At 38.5% G+C, this 21,734-nt stretch overlaps 1 protein-coding gene across 1 annotated transcript in view; it reads left to right on the top strand.

Moving 5' to 3' along the window:
- The window catches only part of LOC122803366 (sodium/potassium-transporting ATPase subunit alpha-1-like), a 577,066-nt gene that overhangs the window by 77,637 nt on the left and 477,695 nt on the right, over positions 1-21,734 (top strand). The window contains exon 5 of the mRNA XM_044072943.1: positions 5,861-5,974. Within this exon, the coding sequence (XP_043928878.1) occupies positions 5,861-5,974 (114 nt within the window). The remainder of the gene's footprint in view (positions 1-5,860; positions 5,975-21,734) is intronic.

The raw sequence follows: 21,734 nt of genomic DNA, 5'->3' as shown, positions 1-21,734 counted from the left end.
TAACAATAATGCATGGATTAAGAAGTTTGGGGTAGAAGATCAAGTTTTGATTCTGGTTCCCACCACTGAAAATAAGTGTCATGGACTCTATGAGGTTAAATGAAGAAATTACAGTTAGGGAGCCACGAAGGAGATGCATTGAGCAGATATATCACATAAGTTCTGAAACCCTGGTGGGAGGGTCAAGTACATGTAGTAGACATAATGTCCAAAGGTAGAGGTCAGAGAAAAAATAAATGTGTGTGCACCCTCAATCCATCTGGTAGCAGAATATTAAAGTCTTACTAATCATCAAAAGCAAAAAGTTCAGGAGTTTCTCCTGATGAATACAGATATATTTTTGAAACTACAAGGGGAATGCAACTCTTATTAAGCACCATATAGTGACAGTCCCAGGGAGGAAAGACAAACTAAGATCTTAAAAGGTACCAAAACATCAAAGGCAAGCTGAGAAAGAAGTAATAAAAATGATACTGAACTTAGGCTTTATTGAGGAGTCCAGTACAAACTGGAATAATCCCATTGTTTTGGTTCCAAACTGGATGGCATAGACCAGTTCCTCGATTACTTCAGGAAGCTTAATAATATCTCTAAATTTGATCACTACCCTATGGCTAGAGTAGATGAGGAGGTAGATAGTCTGGATAAAACTGAGATTTTAATTATCCTAAACTTCACAAAGGGATATTGGTCTCCATTGGGCCACAGCTATGCCTCACAGGCTGATGCACAAAGTATTAAAACTTCATCAGGCATATATCATAGCCTAACTAGATGTCATTATCCTTCATTCAGAAGACTGGGATTCCCATCACCTCAAGATTCATGTAGTGCTTTGTTCACAGAAGCAAGCAGGGCTCACTATTAATGCCCCTAGGTGTAAAATAGGGATGAGCTAGGAAAGGTATCTTGGCTATGTGATAGGAAAAGGGATGATTAAGTTTCAAAAGGAAAACATAGAAGCTGTTAGAGACTGTTCTGTCTCTCATAACAAGGAGCAAATAAAGGCCTTTCTAGGGTTGAGATGGTATTACTGAAACTTAGTTCCATAGTTTGATATTGTAGCTTGCCCTTTACCAACCTCACTAAGGAAGGTTGCAAAAGTGAGTCAGCTGGACTCCTGAGGTCAAGGAGGCTTTAAAGAAGCTCAGATAGTACCCCATCAATGATACCAGTCACTCCCTTAAAAAAGTTAATCAAATAGGCACAATCTGAATAAAGAGGGTCAGGTGGTAATCATAATATGTTTTAGATTATGTATCTAAAGTATTCATCCTAGTAGGAGAAGCAATACTGAAAAGAAACTGGAAGGGGAATTTTTAAATTCATACTGCTTTATGTACCCTCTTTGAACAACAGAATCAAATAATTTATTTTCTTTCTTGGAACAATGCCAAAATCTTTATCAACACCTTACAGATATCCATTGTAAAATATTTTCTTTTCTGAACTCCAGATCTGCCATAAAGAAGCATATGCTAAGCACATGTTTAGCCCATCCCATAGTGAAAGCTTCTGTCTACATAATGGTCTTTGTTTTGCTATATTTCAATAACCCTTAAAATACATTGTTTTCACTTTATTCAATAGAGTTTCAAGGATAGTCAGCCTTCTTATAGTGTTAGAGTTTCGTAAACATTTGCATTATTTCCTTCTGGAATTTTCTTGAGTGGCACATTAATCTTATTGTTCATTAAATGTTAGCATTTTGGTATAAGGAAGGCTTATAAAGAATGATCCATGTAGCCCTGTCTTCTTCCCTTTCCACTACAATGAGTGCCTTGGAATACAGGTTTACTAAAGACATTGCCTTAGCAAACCAATAAGGTACTACTGTTGTTCAAACTGACAAGGCACTATTGTTGAACTTAGAAATGCCAGCTCTATTAATCTAATTTGTCAGTTGCAGGTGAGTGGGAATTTCAGAGAATAGAGATAGGACTTTGGTAAGATATGTGTGGGAGCTGTTTTTGAAGGTGTGTTTATGGATGTTCTGAGAAGGTTGGGAAGTTGATGCTATATATCAACAGAGGTCAGAGAGAGAGAGAGAGAGAGAGAGATTCTAAGTTAAACCTATTCAACATCTAAGCAACTGAGTCAGAAACAAAGAACTGGCTAAAAAAAGTTTTTGGGACTTGCTATGTTTGTAATAAAAGGTCCTATTGCTACACACAGTGGTAAGTGAAGCTGCTAAGAAAGACATTCTATACAATACTAGCAGGATTATGTCCATGTTTCAGAGCTATATACTCACAAAGCAGAAAGGCAGCAGCTACTCAGTCACTAAAGTAAAGGCCAAGGTGTAGATACGTTTGTTGGAGCACCAAGAAAGGCTTTATATGACCTCATAGAAATAATATCAACCCATCTGGTAACCTCCAAACTCTGGATCCCACCCAATTCGGGTTTGTGAAAGGCAGATCATGCCTCCTGTACCTGATCAACTTCTTTGAGGCAGTCACCAAAGCCGTGGATGAGGGTAAGGTGGTTCACACAGCCTATCTTAACCTCGCCAAGGCTTTCAACACCATCCCCCAGTCTGGAATTATAGCTAAACTCACTAAACTAGGTATAAATCCCTACATCACAAGATGGGTTGCCAACTGGCTCACTGACAGAACTCACACTGTAAAAGTTGCAGACTCCAAATCTGATCTCAAAGCAGTGACAAGTGGAGTGCCACAGGGTTCCGTCCTGGGACCTCTCCTGTTTGGTATCTACTTCTCTGAAGTACAGGCTAACATAGAAAGCCTCTGGCTAACGAAGTTTGCAGATGACTGCAAACTAGGAGCCATAGTCAAGTCCCCAAATGATGTGGACATCCTACAGAAGGGCCTCACTGAGACAGATGCCTGGTGTCAGAGCCATGGCCTCAAGCTCAATGCCAAAAAGTGCAGTGTCATCCCCTTTGGTAAAAACTGTACCCATGAACTACCACACAGGCAGCAATCTACTTAACACTGAATGCATGATAAGAGACCTTGGGACCCAGGTGGACAGTAGTCTCTCCTTTGATAGTCACATCACCACAGTAGTCAGGAAGTCCTTCTACGTGGCACACCTCATCATAAAAGGTTTCTCATCCAGGAAAAAAATAGGTCATTGTTCCCCTCTACTCGACACTCATTAGGCCCATTATAGAGTACAATGCCCCTTTTGGAATGTACCTCACAAGACATCTGCAGCAGCTGGAAAGGCCACAGAAGTACCTCACAAAGAGGATTACTGGCCTCAAACAAATGCCCTACACTGACCTCCTCAAAAAACTCCAGCTTTACTCCATAGCATATTACCTACTCTGAGGTGATCTCTGCCTAATATATAAAGCTATGTCAAACCCAGAGCTGTTGGACATGCTACACCTAAAGAAATCCCTATCCCTCCGAGCTACACGCTGTAGGGACCTATACCTTGTCACACAATAAACAGGACATGCTGGAGGGATAGATTCCTGTCCCAGAGACTTCCTATACTCTGGAACAAGCTACCCATCTATGTCAAGCAAAGTTCTTCATTAGCACTCTTCAATAAAAATCTGGATGAGTGGATGGGAAATAGGAACTACACCCCAGGGATCACTTCTGTGTCTCTGCTCGACAGTGGCCCAGGAAAATAACTTTCTTGGGTGGCATAAGCCATGGAACCTTGTTGGCTAGGCTTACAAAGGCCCTTGGGCCGATAGCCTAGTACCTACCTATGAACCTATTAAATGACTTAGTAGTGGGTGAAACATTTTCCAGACAGTTCTTAACAGAAGTGGAGCCAGCTGGGGATGTTATAGACAGGTGGAAAGAATATTATAAAGAACTTCTAAAGCCATTAGGCATGCCCTTTTCTGAGGGGACAGTGCTAGAAGCATATGGTGAGATTTGATCCATTTTTCTGTAAGGTTTTTTAAGAATTTCACTGCAGAAGAGCTGCATGAGTGGACAAGATCTGTCCAGAAATTCAGAAGGCACTATATATTTTTCTGGTGTCATGGTTATTGTACCTTAACAATGTTATGTAGAAGGATGAGACAGTAATTCTGGACCATCAAATTAGAGATTTGTCTTAATTTTCTAAAAAGCTGGCATGACTTACATTTAAAGAGATCATAGTTCTCAGTCTTGCTAAAATGGCTTCTAAAAATGATGTTCAACAGTGATAACCAATTACTTATACTGTGTAGAAGATAATAGTTGTTTTCTAAATATATTATATTTATTTAGTGCTTGGAGTGCCACAATTACTCTCCAAATTAGGGAGAAAGATGAACTTGTTAATGTTTTCCCTAGTACCATACCTGATCTTAACAACATTTAAGGGTGCTTAACAAAACCTGTTTAAGAGCACCCTAAGGTCTGGTAAGACCAGATCTCTCTCTACTGGCTAACAGTAGACAGTGCCAGCTGACAAAGCTCAGTGGCAGACAGGAAAACAACTTATAAAAGCTGTTAGAAGTTTACTCTGCCACACTTACAAATTAAAAATGTGACAGAATGAAGATTGTAACAGCATTTAAAAGCTATTTTACCTTCTGTCAAAGGAGCACTTTGTTTCTGCCTGTTGTACTTCTCATTTGCCTCTTTTTACGCAGAACATACCTGTTTTTTTTGCCTTATATTTTTGCTCTGTCCCGAATAAAATTTTGGATTTTTCAGATAAAATACTGAGAACTGCAGTCAGTTAATAAGGCTAAGCATTGGAGGTTTGTGCATTATATTGTTCAGAAAATGCATGTTGATGCAACATTTGATGTTCTACTAAATTTTAAGAGAATAAAAGCAACATTTAAGCACTGTCCTGGTTTTGATCCTTTGTCACCCCATTATTTTTGCATTTATCCAGAATATTTAAACACAGAAGTAAAGATGTATGCTGCTGTCTGTGTAATAACATTCAATAAATGTTTTATTTGCTTTCAGAGCAATTAAAATGTTTTGCCCGACTACATTTTTTCTCTCTCTCTTTTTATTCTATAACCAATAGTACATGGAGTAGATAAAGCTTCACGCACTACAAAAAAAATTATGATTTAGTCTGTGATCATAGCTGTTTATTATGTGTTCTCAATATAATTGCCAAGATTCACCTCTTGCATTTTCTTGGTATCCAAGTTTCAAATACATAATAAGCTATATAATCGGAGACCTAATGATAATCCTCTATGTTTTGAATTATTTAGTCCAAAATAATTTTAAGAAGCAGTGGTGTACATATTTGTCTTAGTATTAATGTAAGCTACAAGAAATAGATATCCTTGAAGTAGGAACATGGTTGAATAAGAGGAAATAAAAATAAAAATGTTTCTGTCATTAACAAATTTGGTAAACCATATGTCCGGGTGATCAGGGAATGTAACCATTACTATAACAAATAAAATATGGTGTAAATTGGCATTTATAATGCTAAACTTGGAACAGTTTTACTGTAAGTATACCTGTCCAAACTGATAACTATAGTGGTAGTAAACAACTTATTCATATTTGGGAAAGGAGGTAGTAAACAGACCAATTAGCTTGTTGGAAAACCTTGTAGAGGATGGGCCTAAGCACTAGACAAGTAAGACATATGTTACATTTGCCAGGCTACAGGTGTGTGAATGAATCCACCTGTATAAGGTGCATTCATTCATGCTCCTGTATGTATAAAACAAATGCATATTTACTATGACTTCACAAGATCTTCTATTCCACTCATAAATTGTGGAAATTACTCAAGTAAGTAGTATAGTGTCTGATCCTGCAGAGCTTTGAATATGTTTTTCAACATTCCATAATAACACATTGTTAAATTACTCAGCAGTGCTGTGTTTCTGTCAATTTAGTGTGTTACTTTATTTGCTGTATGACATTAATTACCTGTCTTTCCCCTATAGTTGTATCTTGGTATCGCCTTGGCATCTGTAGTCTTCATCACCAGCTGCTTTTCATACTACCAAGAAGCCAAAAGTTCAAAGATAATGGATTCCTTCAAAAATATGGTTCCCCAGGTAATGTATTAGCATTTATATGCGTCCGTGTGCTTCACTGTGTTTGATGTAAAGTAAACTAGCTGCAGCACTGTAGCAGACTTAACAGACCATGGGCCATTTCCAGCTGAATATTTGCATTTTGGTCAGAATAACAAATATCTGTAAGCTATTAAGGGAAAAGATGGTGTTGATTCCTTTATGTATTTCTTTGAGTTGGACATATATGAAATTAGGTGGAACCACTTGTATTTTTAATTTAAAGGCTTTAAAAAAAGTTAGAAAGGATATGGTAAAACATATACCAGGTAGATTATCAAAATTCATCATTTAAGGTATAAAGACAGATTTAAATCCTTCAGTCTCTTCCCTATACCATACAGATTCCTCTGGGGTGATATTAGTTTGATCTATAAATGCTTTAACCACAAATTTCTGTCATCAACAATTTGGGTTAAATTTTCTGTTCATCATCAAAATACTAGTAATATGTTCTTATTTAAGAATTTGTCTGCTGTTCATTCTTAGATGAAAAACAGAAAGTTCATGTACAGAGCAGGCAGAATAATGAATTCATTTCCCATTTCAATTTGGCAGGCATCATCACTTGTATCACGAAAAGAACTGGTTTGGAGAATCTGTCTATGGAAGATAAGTCATTCATAGATTCATAGGTTCTGGTTGCAAACTGCATGGTGGCCTCAACTGAGGCTTTAAATAGTTTGTTGTTAATACTATACTGAACATTGAAAATTGAATGATGATAAAAGGTGAACATATTGTTTTCATGCTTAAAAATATATTAAAAATACGTAAATAAACAAACAAACAAATAAAAAAAAAATGAAATAATATTACAGGTCTTCATTTTTCCTGGCATAGCTGCCTTTGTCTTCAAATTCACCATCACAGTTTAGTATAGTTTTAATTAACAGTTTGCTATAATAAATGCACTTATTAGGAAACTGTCAGATAGTATATGTTAGCACCGGAAAATTATGTCACAGGACAGGTGTTTGCTAAAATATAACAAGTAATCCCTGTTTAACATACTAATCTATATGCCAGCCTGTCAATGCAGACATATAGTGCCTGTCTGCTTGCTTACAGTCCCATGGATCCAATGGATATATAAAATACTTTCTAATTAATTTTCTGTGCACTGATTTTGCTTGTTGCCATTGTTCTGGAGCAAATTAAATCTCTGTAACAGCTGTAACATGGCAGTAGTCCGTCAGGCAGCCAAAACTTCACAGATGTCCCTTTTGGCACTGACATGCTGTTTTAAGATTACAGCAAACGATTTATGATATTTAGTGCAGAGGTCAAATTAATTAATGTCTAAATTCCAACCCTGCTGTAACTGTATGGCAAACCAGATATAGAAGTTAAACTTCAAAATTATTTATATTGCTCTTCCAGATAAATGATGATATGCAAAATAACCAAGAAAAAAGTAAACAAGACAAGCATATGCAGTTTAATACTTTATAGTGTTCAAAAATGCAATGTGTGTGCATTAACTGACTTATTAATGTATGTGTAATATTTATACAACATTTTAAAAAGCATCTGCAGGTCTGATACCAATGCATCATTTGAAATAAGACAATATACCAAATACTATATTACTTCGAAATAAAAATGGAGTTAGAAACCTGGGTACTGAGGCTGATAATTCCCTCTCCTTTGATGGGCATGCAACAATGGTTATCAGGAAATCCTTCTACTTGGTGCAGCTGATCACCAAGGTAGAATCATCGCGATCTAATGAAATAATTGTACCCTTGTGTTTAGCACTGATCCAATAATTACCTCACTAAAGATATCAAACAGTTGGAAAGATCTGTTTGAGGTTCCTAACAAAGGGGATCATAGGCATAACATCCCTAAGCTATCAGAAAGACTAGAAGCACTCCCCTATTGTCTGTATCTTATAGGCTTCTCAGAGGAGACAAGAGGAGATCTATAACTTGCTTTCCAAGCAATCAAGGATCCACTATTCCCGCATTTCTTGTATCCTCACAAGTCAAGCAGTCCTACAACTATCAGAAAAAGGGATGTAAATCTGTTCAACAAATAAATAAAACAAGGTGGAGAGACAGATTTCTGCTCACCTGTGGAAAAGACTTCCCCTGCAAAGAAAGCAATGTGATACACTATTTTCATTCAAGCAGAATCCAGATAAATGGATAATTGTATTAGTATTCACAAATTTACCCCAGGCTTGATTGGCCTATGACCAGCCTATCTTTTCTTGAAAGATGATATACAGTTTAGAGTGGGAACTGGCTAGTCAAAGGGGTCACAAGCCTCAGTAGCCTTGAAATTCCTATGATTCCTAATAAAACAGGTAAAGGAGGAAAAAATAAAATGTTGTTTACGTGTTAAATGCATGTAATAGTACAGACTTTCTCCTCCATCTACCATAGATATAAGGGATACCTTCACATGTTAAGATGGGCCACTTATTCTAGTTCTTCAAATACTTGTCACCAGAACCTTCCCATTAAAGTATTGACTGTAGCTGCTTATATATTATTGTAGTGGTGGTATATGGCATATAGGTGAGTTGGGATACACAAACTTTCTCAAAAAATGTCTGGACCAGTTTGTTCTGTACTGGCACAACTGTGATTCATTTTCGTTATAAGGACTGATTTCACCTATCTGAGCTGGGAATAGTTGATGGAAAGCTGATTGTGTGCTTACCTGACTAGACTTAGAGCATAGTTAATGCAAAACTTGCTTTTTTTCTGATTGTATATAAGCCTTGCATTTGCACAAAGCTGCTTTTCATGCAGAAGCCATTACTGCTGCCTTGTATATACACAATTACCAAAAGTTGAAATGTCCATATAAATACCACCTCAGAACATTACCCCAATCTTGAGTTATTCATGGGAGAACAAGTCTGTGCAGTGAGCAGCATTTATACATTTTGTTAGGACTATTTAGGTCTACATTACCTTATTATAGCACCAAGGAGTATTACTGCTGAGAGATCATCTGGTTTGGGTCTGGGTAGCATTGCTGGTAAGGTTAGCTACAGATTATACCAAGTAAGCACCTTTCCCTCATCCATCTACAAACACATGCCACTCTTATCCCTTGCAAGTACACATCAGGACCTGCAACCATGGATGGGCACTTTCCTGCTATCTCTGTATCCAGCTTGGTGGACAAGGGCATCCTGAGGCAATGTAGCAATTGTCTTATGTACACTGGCAGCCACTTAATTCTTGAACATGCAAATAAGTATATGAGAGATGTAATTACACATTGACACTGGAGGCTAGACTCTCACATACAGACACAAAAAGCAGCAAACAGGTTGTCAGCGACTCACACACATCATTCACTACACCCACAAAGGACCACACACATAGACCCAAGTATGTAGAGGTGCTCACATGTAACTTACCCAAACCACAAAGTTCTCTCAGGAGTAGTCCTTTGAAACTCCGCATGCACACAAACAAGATAATTCCCATCACAAAACATAAAGCCACACCTCATTGTGTCTCAACTACCAAGCCCATAAGGTGAAACACTTCACAACCCGATATTCTGGTCATAGGAGATTCCACTTTGAGACACACTGATGTCCCAGCTCTTACCAGGCTAGATAAGAAGACGGTTACAGTTAATTGCCTGTCAGGGACCAGGATCCATCAGATCACATAAGCACTCATTTCACTTACCAGTAAGCACCAGTATGCCTCAGTCATAGTCCATGTGAGTGTGAATGACCTGAGACATACCTCCTTGGACTATATGAAGATAGACACGATTGAGCTTTCAGAATATGTGTTATTGGCGGGTATGAGCCTAGCACTGAGCAGCATTCTACCATCTCCGTGGATGATGCCACAATATCATCAGAAAAGAATTTACATTAACAATTGACTTAGTTACTGGTGTCATTCCAAAGGGGTCCAATACTTGTCAGCCTGGCAGCACATGGTTGTCAGTCCATACTGCTTTGCCAGGGATGGTCTTCACCTTTTGCCTCTAGACTTTCAGAAATTGGCCGAAACATTATCCACCCCTATAGTGCCTTTTCTAGACATTGCCAAACAGACAAACCTTCCAACATAACAAAAGCTACTTAGGACAAGCTAAAGTTGTTTCTGCTCAATGCTTGGACTCTCAACAAGAAACTGCACTCCCTTGAAACTTTCCTCACCATGGAGAATGCTGACATCTGTAATGTTACTGAAACGTGGTTCAAAGCCATGGAAAACACTCTGGCAGTGCATGGCTATAATGCCATATGTTCTGACCACCCAATGAATATGAAAGATGAAAAAACGAAGGTGTATCTATCTATATAAAGGATAAGCACATCTCAAGGCTGGTCAAACAATATGACATGCTTGAGCTACTCCATGTCCAACTAGCCATGGGAAAAATCCATTACCGTATTCTTGCTAACTACAAGTCCCCCACCATGAGCCAGGAAACCCATACATCATACCTGAAGTTACCAGAATCATTCAATCATCCAGCCCAATACCATACTCATGGGTGATTTTAACTGCCCCTCCATTATTTGAGAGGCGTACAGAACCACTAACATGCAGATCCTAATATTTCTTGACTTTGTAAATTCAAATGCCCTGGAGCAACTAGTCTGCACTCCCATTATGGGAACAAATATCCTAGATCAGGTACTCACAAATATGGGAGTAAAACTACTCCCCCCACCTAACCCCAAAAACATTAAGAACTTCACTAGGATAAATTACCCCCTATTACGGGATGGCATAGCTAGTTTCCAAGCTGCCCCATATCCAGAAAACACAGAAACCTATGGAGAGGTATACACAAAAGCCCTGTATGACCATAGAAACAACGGCATAAAAGCTACAGTACCAGATCAAAATAAACCCAGGTCAGACCACAAAAACATGCCACCCTGGTGGATCTCTGGTATTAATAGGTTATACAACCAAATAAAGATAATCCTGTTGAAAAGTAACAGTGAATGTGCATAATAGAGCAAAAAGTCCCTCATTAGTCTAAACAAGCAAAACAAGAAACTAGTCAGTTGTCTCTGAAAACAGACTTTGGAGTAAAAATAGCCTCCAAAGTTAAAGATAACCATTAGGCATTTTTCAGTTATATCTGCAGTCTTAAGGGTAACACCCAACAATGTGCAGAATTAGTTGTAGATGGCATCACCTATGCTCATTCAGGAGATATAGAAAATCTGCTGTCGACAAATTCAGCTCAAATTTCACCACCCCATCACCCCCAGTTGTCCTCCAAGAAAATACTTTCCACCACTCCAACGCCAATTATCACCAAAAAACAAGTTCGCACTGTGCTCTTTAAAGCTAAAAATATGGCTTTAATGGGGCCTCACAACATATCAGGTAGCCTGTTACACAGCTCAAATCAGGACTTATCAGACCATTAAGACCTCTGTTTAACCACAACTTCTAGACTGGCTTTGTCTCAATAGAGTGGAGGACAGCAACAGTCATCCATGTGCATAAAGATGGACCATCTACTAACCCAGGAAATTATAGACTCATAAGTTTGCCTAATCTTATATGTCAGGCCATGGAAGGACCATAGGAAACCTCCAAACACTGGGCATGACATAATATGGCTTTGTCAAGGGCAGGACAGGCCTATTGAATCTGATGGATTTCTTTGAGAAAGTCACTAGGGACATGAATGAGGGTAAAACAGTACATACCACCTATCTCAATCTGGCATAGGCATGTGACACAATTCCCCACTCAGGTATTATAAATAAACTGACAAAACTGGGCATGAATCCCTACATCACCACATGGATAGCCAATTTGCTCATGAACAGGGCACACGTGGTTAAAATGGGTGAATCCAGATCCAGCAAGAAACCAGTTAATGGTGTGCCACAGAGCTCAGTGCTGAAACCACTACTGTTCAGAATATACTTCTCTGAATTCAAGGATAATATGGAAGGTCTGAGGATGACAAAGTTTGCCAACACCTGCAAACTGGGTGGGGTGGGGGGGGGCAATGACTGAATCCCCCAGCAATGTAGATGTCCTTCAGCAGGGTCTAGAGCAAACAAATGATTGGTGCCAGAACCATGGCCTAAAACTAAATGCAAAACAATGCATTATCATACCCTTTGGGAAGTCAATTACCCCTGCAAATTACAACATCAATAGCACACCCCTAAAAGTAGACTCAGAGCTGAGAGATCTAGGTGTAGAAATGAAAACAAAAAAGAAAAAAAAAACATACCTGCAAGAGAAGACAGTGCATGACGATGTAAGCTTCTGTGGCTCATATTAGTCTTTAGCCATTGACTAAGGCTTCCCGGGATAGTACAGTAGCTGCTTGCTAACAGACTAACAAATGTCAGTAAAACATGCTTTGGCTGCCCATACCTTGTCACTGTGTTCAAGGGTAGGTGGGGGAAGCTAACAAGTAATAAGATCTTTAATGCAACAGGCTGTTTTTCATTGATTTTAATGAGAAGTTGAAAGGTATTATTTGACTAGCCATATTATCTCTCAGATGTGCTGAATAAGTACTATTTAAAATATGTTTAATACCAATTTTAAAGTTAAGTTCCATCCACAGTAGGAGTAGTAAAGTGCTGTGGTGCCAAGCAATCTCATCACCCATAGTTAAGGCACCAATATAGCTTTGGATAAGAATTTGCTCTTCAGACTCCCATTCTGTAATGCATTCAGAATACATTAGGACAAAGGGAAAGTAATGGAGTCTGTTAAACACATTTCACTCTCCTATTCCCAAATATACCTGTACTACCCCTCTAAGCAAAGGCTTACTCCTAGAGGCAGGTTGAAGGCAAGCATCCAAAAGGTAAGAAGGTCACATAGAAGTGAGCATGGCAGTAGTTGGACAGAGGAAATTCTGGGGGACTCTGGGCTTGATCCCTAGCAGAGAGTGACCTTGTGGATAATCTCCCATTACAAAATCCCACCTCAGCCCTGCAGGTCCTCTTGCTCTTCTTAGGCCTTCAAGCGGTTGTGACACTAGACCTCAAGGATGGCTACTTCCACATTTTTATTTTGAAATGAGGCAGATAATGGTGGCTTGTAGCAGCATGCCACCATTAGTGTTTCATCTTTGGCTTTTGGTATGGCTATTGCACTGTTTTTTTTTTTTTTGTGAATGCCTGGCAGCAGCAAGTAACACACTGTGGGACCAAAGACATCCTCATCTGCCACTGTATTGTTCCCAACTAATATCCTTCCTATTTTTTCCCACTCATCTCACACATTAGCCCACATAGGGCTATCCCACTATCTGTCTTATCTTTATTAATCTTTGTTCCTTCAGATGGCCTAACTTGTAAAAGTACATAACCAATTTTGGTCTTTCAGAAGTGACACACCTTGTAAAGCTACATGACTTATGTACTTCATATATATTGTAAAAAAAAATAGCATTCCTGTATGCCTAAAACATGCATGTTTATATTGCATTTCTGTTATTATATTTTGCTATAATATTTTTGTTAAGCTCATTTACATATTGTTAGCAATGTACTGCTTAAACTAAGTTTACTGCCTGTACCTTAATAATGTTCTTTTTGTTGTGGAGCTTTTCTCCCCGAGTCTCTGCTGAAAATGTTTTTTTTTTTCAACCCAATTGGGCACTACCCGGTTAGCAAATGTAAATAAATAAATAAAGGTACACATATCGATAGTAGCCTGAACTTTGACTGCCATGTGCCCACAGTGGCAAGGAAGTAAAGGTATGGCATCCAGATCCAAGGAAATTATAGTCCTGCTGTGCTTGGCCCTCATTAGACCAATAATCAAGTACAATGTGCCATTTAGCATGTACTTGACTAGGCACTTACAACAACTAATGCAACCTCAGAGGTTCCTCAGAAAGAAAATACAGGATGTAAGCAACATGTCCTATGCAGATAGACTAAAAGCCCTATCTCTTACAGACTATTAAGGGGTGACCGTTGCCTGACCTACAAGGCACTCACAAATCCAGTCCTGATGGAGCTGCTATACCTCCACAAGTCAAACAGCATGAGGGTCACCCTATCTAGTTCTCTAAATTTAGTCAGCGACTCAATTAAAACATGCTGGAGAGACAAGTATGTGTCTTAGAGATTGCCCCATCTTTGGAAGAGGCAGTTAGTAACAATGAATGGGAAATCACAAATTCACATCTGGGGTAGTGTCCTTCAGTTCCCTATTATATGATCGAAGATGCATTCTTTCAAATGCGTCTTGATCGAACTTGAAAGCACAAAACGGCAAAATACTGAAATGGCATATTAGCGAATTCCTTCCCTGGGAAAGAAATCACTTGGCTGCCTTTGTTATTTTGCCATTTTCATCACTGTAGTACAATCTTGGAGTTGGTATAGTTAAGTAGGGGGGTGTGGTGTGGGTGAGTGAAGCCCCCCAGTTTATGGTTTATGTAATGTTTTAAACTTTTTTTTTTCTTTTTTGGAACAGCGATTTTTTTCCCTGGGAAAAAAATCGCTGTTCTAAAGGTTCGGGATTGTAAGCTTTCGCTTACATGGGGTCGATAAATCAGCATTCGCTTTTTTAAGCATTTGCTGATTTAATATAGACCCATGTCCTTTGTGGATCGGGTCACTCTGCAAGATACTCGAGGCATAGGCACAAACCCATGCCATCCTTTTGCTCCTAGGGTCCTTATATTGGGTAAAAATCAGGTTATATTGGGTAGACTTGCAAGGGCTCTTAAGTCATTAGCCCAGTAATCTAATATGAACCTATGAACCTATAAGCAAACATCTATGAAAATATGCCTTTTGTTAGAATCTTAGCAAAATCTAACAGCTAGGGGTGAAAGGAGAAAAAGGACACCTGTGTATTAAAGTCTGCAAAAAGCAACAAGAAATAAACTGATATATATCCTTTTCTTACCTGACACTACATACTGCATCTTGGCCACTCTTTGCCTAAATAATTCATACACAATTAAACAAGAAAAGCAGGCATACAAAGGCTATGTCTGTGCATATTGAATATAATCTGATACCTAAACATGCATTTTCCATACATACTAGAAAAATAAAGTATATTGTACAGATTTGTTATAAAAATGACACCTTCATTAAAATGCATACTGTCAGTTGTGTACAGTTTAACATAATAGACAAGTGCATTTCACAGTCTGGAACAAGTGTGTCTCCAAGTACTCATATCTGCTTCTCTACCTGAAGACAGTCATAATAACCTGAGTTTGCTGTGCATATTTATTCAACAGTAGAATATCACTGGGGTTTGTCTTTCCTAATCCATTCTCCCAGATAAAGCCATTCCAGAAATAAAAACTGTATCTGGCTCCATTAGTGAATATAAAAAAATGATCCTGTTTAACTGTAGGGTGCTGATCAAAATCAAGGTTGCTGTTGAAACTTTTTCTTAACTTCCTCATTGATTAATTTGGTGGAGCAAATTTAATGATGAAAATATTCTGCTAAAAGTTGCCAAAACTAGAAATTTAAATCATTATCATCATCATCAACAACCCTGTATTTCCCATTTTTTTACATGGGCTCAGGGTGTCATGTCAACTGGCACCATCTCTCTCAATTCAATGCCACTTTTCTACCTTCTTCAACAGTCATACCTGACTGTCCCATGTCTTCTCTCACACAATTCATCCATCTTTTGGCTGGATACCCTGGGTTCCTCTTGCCTTCTTCCTGTCTGTCCCAAATCTTTTTCATCAGATTACGCTCTGCTTTCCTGCACATGCCCAAACCACTATAATCTTGTTATGATGCAGCTAAAATATACATATATAAAAATAATAAAGATTTACCTGTTAGTCCTGAGTCCAGAATAACTCTTAAGAATGTGCAAATCATTTTTTTCTTTTATTACAGTCAAATAAATCACAGAGCTGGGAGACTGTCTTCACAAAGTTTTCACAGTCTCACCAAGCAGCAAAAACATACAGTTTATATTTCCTTTCTTATCAGTAACATGTATGCAGAATTCTGACATTTTATATTAGTTAACAAATAGGGTCTCTGCAGACCCTTGTGCTTCTCACTTAGTGCTTTTTAGTAATAATAATGGTTTAAAAACACAAGCCACCTGGCCTGGCAACATGTCTTGTTTTTCAACCTTGTATCTATCAGTACCACTGCATGCTATTCCCCAACATTCCTTTAACTACTCATCATAGGTATGGGGAGGTCAGAGCTCACATAAAACCAAATCTCTTTCACATTGTGTTCTTTCATCACTTCAGGAACCAGAGTCTGTTGATCATAGTAACATCCCTTAACCCCTTCAGCACTTTCTTTACCTTCAGTCGTCTGTTATACACTTATAGCTTGATATTAATACAGTTGTGAAACACTTAAAAACTACAATGAGTATCTGCGGTTTGCATAACTATGCATCTATGCTACATATTATTTTTAACATAAATAAATATTTTGCTTAATTCGTTGTGAAGAAACTGTAAGTTAATATGCATTTAATATGCATTTTGTGAAGAATATTCATGATAAATATATTTTCTCTAACAATCTGTTCTTTTATGACCTACAACTGTAGCTATTTTGACTTCTCTGATGTTCTGAGTTCTTCAAATGTCCCACAGTGTGCATCCTACCACCCATCTCAGACACTTAATCCCCATCATCTCTATCTTCCTTTGCTATACTGCCTTGATTGCCAGGATTTCTGTATCATACAGCAGTACTGGTTGCATCACTGTTTTATATGCCTTACTTTTCATATTCTTTGGAATTCTTCTGTTGCACATTACCCCTAGCACTCTGACATTCTCATACAGACATCCCTTCTCCTCAACCATCCCTCCCAGATACATGAAGCAGTTAACCTGTTCCACTACTTTCCCTTCTATCTCAGTTCGCATTTCTTATGATTTCCCCCATTTGCAGCAATGACAACTGCTTTATCTGTACAAAGTTTCATCCTGTGTGCCTTCTGTTTTCCATTCCATTCCAGTAACATCTGCTGAAGTTCTTGATCAGAACCTGCATGTAATGCCACATGGTTTACATACAGCAGCTTTGTTAATCTGTCCCCAACAACATGTTTGTTAATGTAGTCCATCACTAGTATAGACAGCAGTGGGCTTAGAGCAAAAACTGTTCATACTTGTGCTATTCCATGTTTGTACTTAACCTGCACTAACTCTGTCAATGTTTCTGGGACTTCAAAGTAACACAGGACTATCAAAATCAGCTTTCTCTAAGTCCAGGAATGCCTAGTTGGAGTTTTTCCTCATCACTAGCTTCTTCTCAACTACCTGTATCACTGCAAGCATTGTGTAAGTTGTGCAGTATCCTGTTCATAATCCAAAATGCTCATCTTCCAACTTACTTTCTACTACTCTGCATATTCATTTATCAGTCACCCTCTCCAGAAATTTCATGTAGTGCAACAGGAGTTTGATGCATCTTTACTGCCCACAGTTGTGAATGCCCCCTTTGTTCTTGTACACTGGCATTAGTATGCTTGTTCTTCAGTCATCTGGAATATGCCTTTTTCTCAATACTGCTATGAATACTCTCTGGAGCCATTTTTCCTCCGAACTCACCAAGTATCTTGAACATATCTGACTTGACATCATCTGAGCCTCCTGCTTTCCCTGACTTCATTTTCCTAAGTGCTATTCATACTTATTCGAAAATAGGCTCCTCTGTTTCCTCCATCATAGGCTGTGTCTGGAGCAGTACAGCTTCTGTGGGATTTTTTTTTCATTCAGAAGCTGCTGGAAGTTCTCCTTCCATCTGCCTTTGATGCCCTATGGACTGTTGAGCAGGTTGTTGCTGGCATACCTTAAGAAGGGTGTCTGATAGCTATCTTGTTTATCTTTCATTTTTTGCCTGGCAACCTGATAGAGTTTATTAGTGCCGTCTACTGAGTCACTTTTCAGAAGCTGCTAGAGTGCCTTTTTCTGTTGCAACTGTTCTCTTAACCTCTTTGTTAGCCAACCAGTACTCCTTCTTGACCTAGTTCACTTTTTCAGTCTTTTGATGACTTCCTGGACTTCTGTATTCCACCACCAGCTTTCCTTATGTACCTTATTTCCATACCTGTTTCGGCTGCTTATCTGTTCTACAGTCCTCACACATGCTGTTTTTAGACAATGCCACTATTCTTCATCAACTCCACCTCTTTTTCTCTTATTTCAGAAGTACTAGAGATCTCCCTATTTCCTTTAACTCTTGTGCTTTGTCTGCAGTTGACTTCAGCCTAGCCACTGTTGACTTTATTGCACAGTCTATGGAAGGACTCAATGCTGGAGGTATACACTTCTGGTATTTTTCATGTCCTTCTTAATGTATGTAAAACCCTGATGACTTAGTGACATCATTTCTAAGGCTTAGAGAGTTATTACAAACAACATCTCCTCTAGATCAGTTTCAGAAGGGAAGACTGTCATGCATACATCTGTGTGCTCACTGAAGGCAGTGTCACTACCATTCAAAAATTATCCTCAGACATCAATTCTACTGTAATAGGTAATATGTTTGGGTGTAAATGTGTTTTTATTGTATTCCTTTTGTCTTAGCAGAGACAGTTGCTGCCTTGTATACTGTATGTATTTTATGTGTATATACTTATGGGTTTACCTTCATAACTGCAAAACAGACTTGTTCAAATATTCATTTATGTGACTCGCATAAGCGAATCCATAACCACGAAATTTGAAATTTGAAAAATGTTGAAAATCATATAGTGGTATATTTTTTTTGACATTTTTCAAACTACACCAATGCGCCCGACTTCCCGTGCTTGTAAACAGTGCCAATATCACCATCTTCATGAAAGAACAGCAAACATCCACTATCAGTGCAGTAGACATATCCCATGAACCCAAACAAGCCAGTCTGTGTTAAAACACATTAAGATAGGTTCAACATATGCATTTGAACACAATGAAACAACGTCCCTTCCAGTAAATGCATGGAAGTGTATGCATCTTTATGAAAAGGAGCAGTATTTAGCAACCAGCTTTACAAACCCACTTGCTGTGACTTCATTTCTCTTTGCCAGTAAATTAGAAAAGCTGGATTCCTTATCAAGCAATCTCCTCCTTTTCGGGGATGAAGGCAGACAGAGCAACCATCTACGTCTCAGATCATCAACATGGTTCTGCTCCAGCTGTACTGCATGCAAGATATCCAGCATGTACAATGTTTTTTTACCCATTAAACTTCATAGTCTCCTGTGCCAACCCTCTACTGCATTTTGACTACATGGGTATCCCATCACACAGGTATCGTGTTGGTTCCAGAAGGAGCTATCAAACAGTGGGGGTACCCTCTCAGATGTATTTCCACGCATTCCATACCTATGTGGCCTACCATGGATGTATGTTTCTTTAAAGAAGGTACATAATGGCTTGCCCTCCTCTGGCATGTCAACTTCTATTTCTGCAAAAGTGGTACTGATATCTTCAGGTGCAACAAATGCCAACGCTGGTATCTCTTTGCATAACATGGTGAAAGACAAACTGCTACTGAAGTTACCTGCCAGATACAACTTCTGGATATTCATCCACACTATTTGACAAAAATGGAACCAACAGCCCTTGGCTATGGTGTTGGGTAGGTGCCTCCTAATAGAGTTAACTGCAGCACATTTGAAATCAGTTAGAATCATGTTGGGTAACAGGCTAGTTCATTGTCATTGCATAATTGCATTATCATTCCCCAAAACTTGTCATAACAATCCTCACTTTTACTGGGCAGTATCCCATACACCACTGGTACTACATTTTTGCTCACACCACCATTAAGTGCACAATGTAATGTATATATTTGTCTGCATTCACTCATGCTGATGGGGAAGGTACCAATTGCCAGTATGTATTCCGACTCACACATCATTCTAAGATTGTCCCTAGTGTTTATCACAACAACATCTGTGTCACTAGGCATATCTGCGCTGTGCCGTATTAGAAATGTACCAGTCTTCAAGGGTAGCATATCTGCAGTCAATTCCCTCAGGGAACAGAAGTCTTTAAATATGGCAAACTTTTGCTTATACCTCTGCCTCCCAATGCTTTGCTTTAGGGCAGTAGTAGTAGGTAACTCATTCACCACGTCTGCTGATTTACCAGCTAGAACTTCAGCAACTATTTTTCAGGGGTCTTCTACAGACTGCTCTGCACGATGTTTGAGTTGGTGTTTCACTCTCATTACCTCCCTTTGCAGCACATCGGGTGCATGGTAATGGGTTGCTCTTAACCAGTTTATAACCATCCTTGTCTGATTCTGTAACACATCTACCCTTACATTTTTCCTTATTTTTACGTGTACAACACCAGTATTGCTTAGCTTGTACACACTTCTCTTGGTAGTACTGATAACCATCAATCATTAGCAATTCATGTCCTTTTTGGGTCCTGCTTGTACTGTACACTGTATTCAACATACCTGGCGCATATTCCTGTGAACCACCTTCCCCAGCCTAAAAGACAGTTGACATCACACTCACTTTTCAGTTGAACAACAATGAAACACACATATGAGCACTGACAGGACAGGTATAATGCAATTAAACATTACACATTTTACCATTGCTTCTGTTGTGTGCTGTGCCACAACATACACTTGCTACATATAAACCACCGTGTTACTTATTGCAGTGTTGTCCATAGCATTACATACATGAACCCAGCTTGAAAGGATTTCTTGCCACACTATAACCAATATTCATAGAGCATACTCTCTACCCAATATAGTTTAGTCATTAAGACTTGTGGTACAAAAGCAGTTGCAAATGAAAGGTGAACAACTTTCAGTTATACTGTCATCAATCAGTTTGTAGTCAACATTACATACAATGGACTATATGCCACTCAGGTAACATCATTCTATACTAAGATTTAAATACCTGCACATTAGATTACTTTCAGGGATGCCGTAATGAGACAGACTATAGAATATTGGCTACTGTCTATGACATAATTCAAGAACAACATATAGCGAAGTAACCTGAACCAACACCAGGAGTTACATGTCATTATTCATTAATAGTTTGCCTTTACACAGTCATTTACAGGGGTTCATACTGCCATTCTGTGATGCTATCTGCTATACACAGTAATCCACAATGATGAATTACAAAGTTCTAGTGTGCTACTAGTGCATTTGGGATCTATCAGCCTAACACAGAATGGGGAAGCTACATACCTACATATGCAACAGTAGTTAAGGTCGTACTACTGTTGTGCGGATGTTTAAAGAGCGAATTACCTGGCATAGTTGACCTTTAGTGTTTCGAATATATTCAGGTCGACATTGTGCGATCTTGAAAATGTCCTTTCAAACATTTGGTGTTCACATGAGTGTGATTCGCATTTCTAAAGGTAAACCTATTTATGTCACTTGGAGGTTTCCTCCATGTGCCTCCACTGAAAAATTATTTTATTGACCAGTCAGACTTTCTCATTAATCGAGCATAATAAATAAATAAATAAATGTATTTCTTTTGAATCCCAAAAGTAGATTCTTTAGTCCCAAGTTAGTCATGACAAGAGATCTTGTGGTGATCAAAATAAACCATACAAATACACATTAAAGGTGCATTAATAAAACAAATTTGTGTTTCAAAAGCTAGAAACAAAAGCCATCTACTTATTTCAGCATTATCACAACTTCTTTCAAACTGTGTTCTGCTTTAATGAGAAACAGTGGCTTCAATATAAAAAAGAGGAGTGCTAAAAAGAAGTGAAAAAGAAACTGCAGCCAAGGGGTCAGATGTCTCTCATGGACACGTCTACTCTGTTTATAAATTAGTCAGTA

Source organism: Protopterus annectens, chromosome 5.part1 (genome assembly GCF_019279795.1).
Source record: "Protopterus annectens isolate FY-2018-M chromosome 5.part1, PAN1.0, whole genome shotgun sequence".
Taxonomy (NCBI): Eukaryota; Metazoa; Chordata; order Ceratodontiformes; family Protopteridae; genus Protopterus; species Protopterus annectens.
The sequence above is the reverse complement of the archived record's forward strand: the minus strand, read 5'-3'. Positions and strand labels throughout refer to the sequence as shown.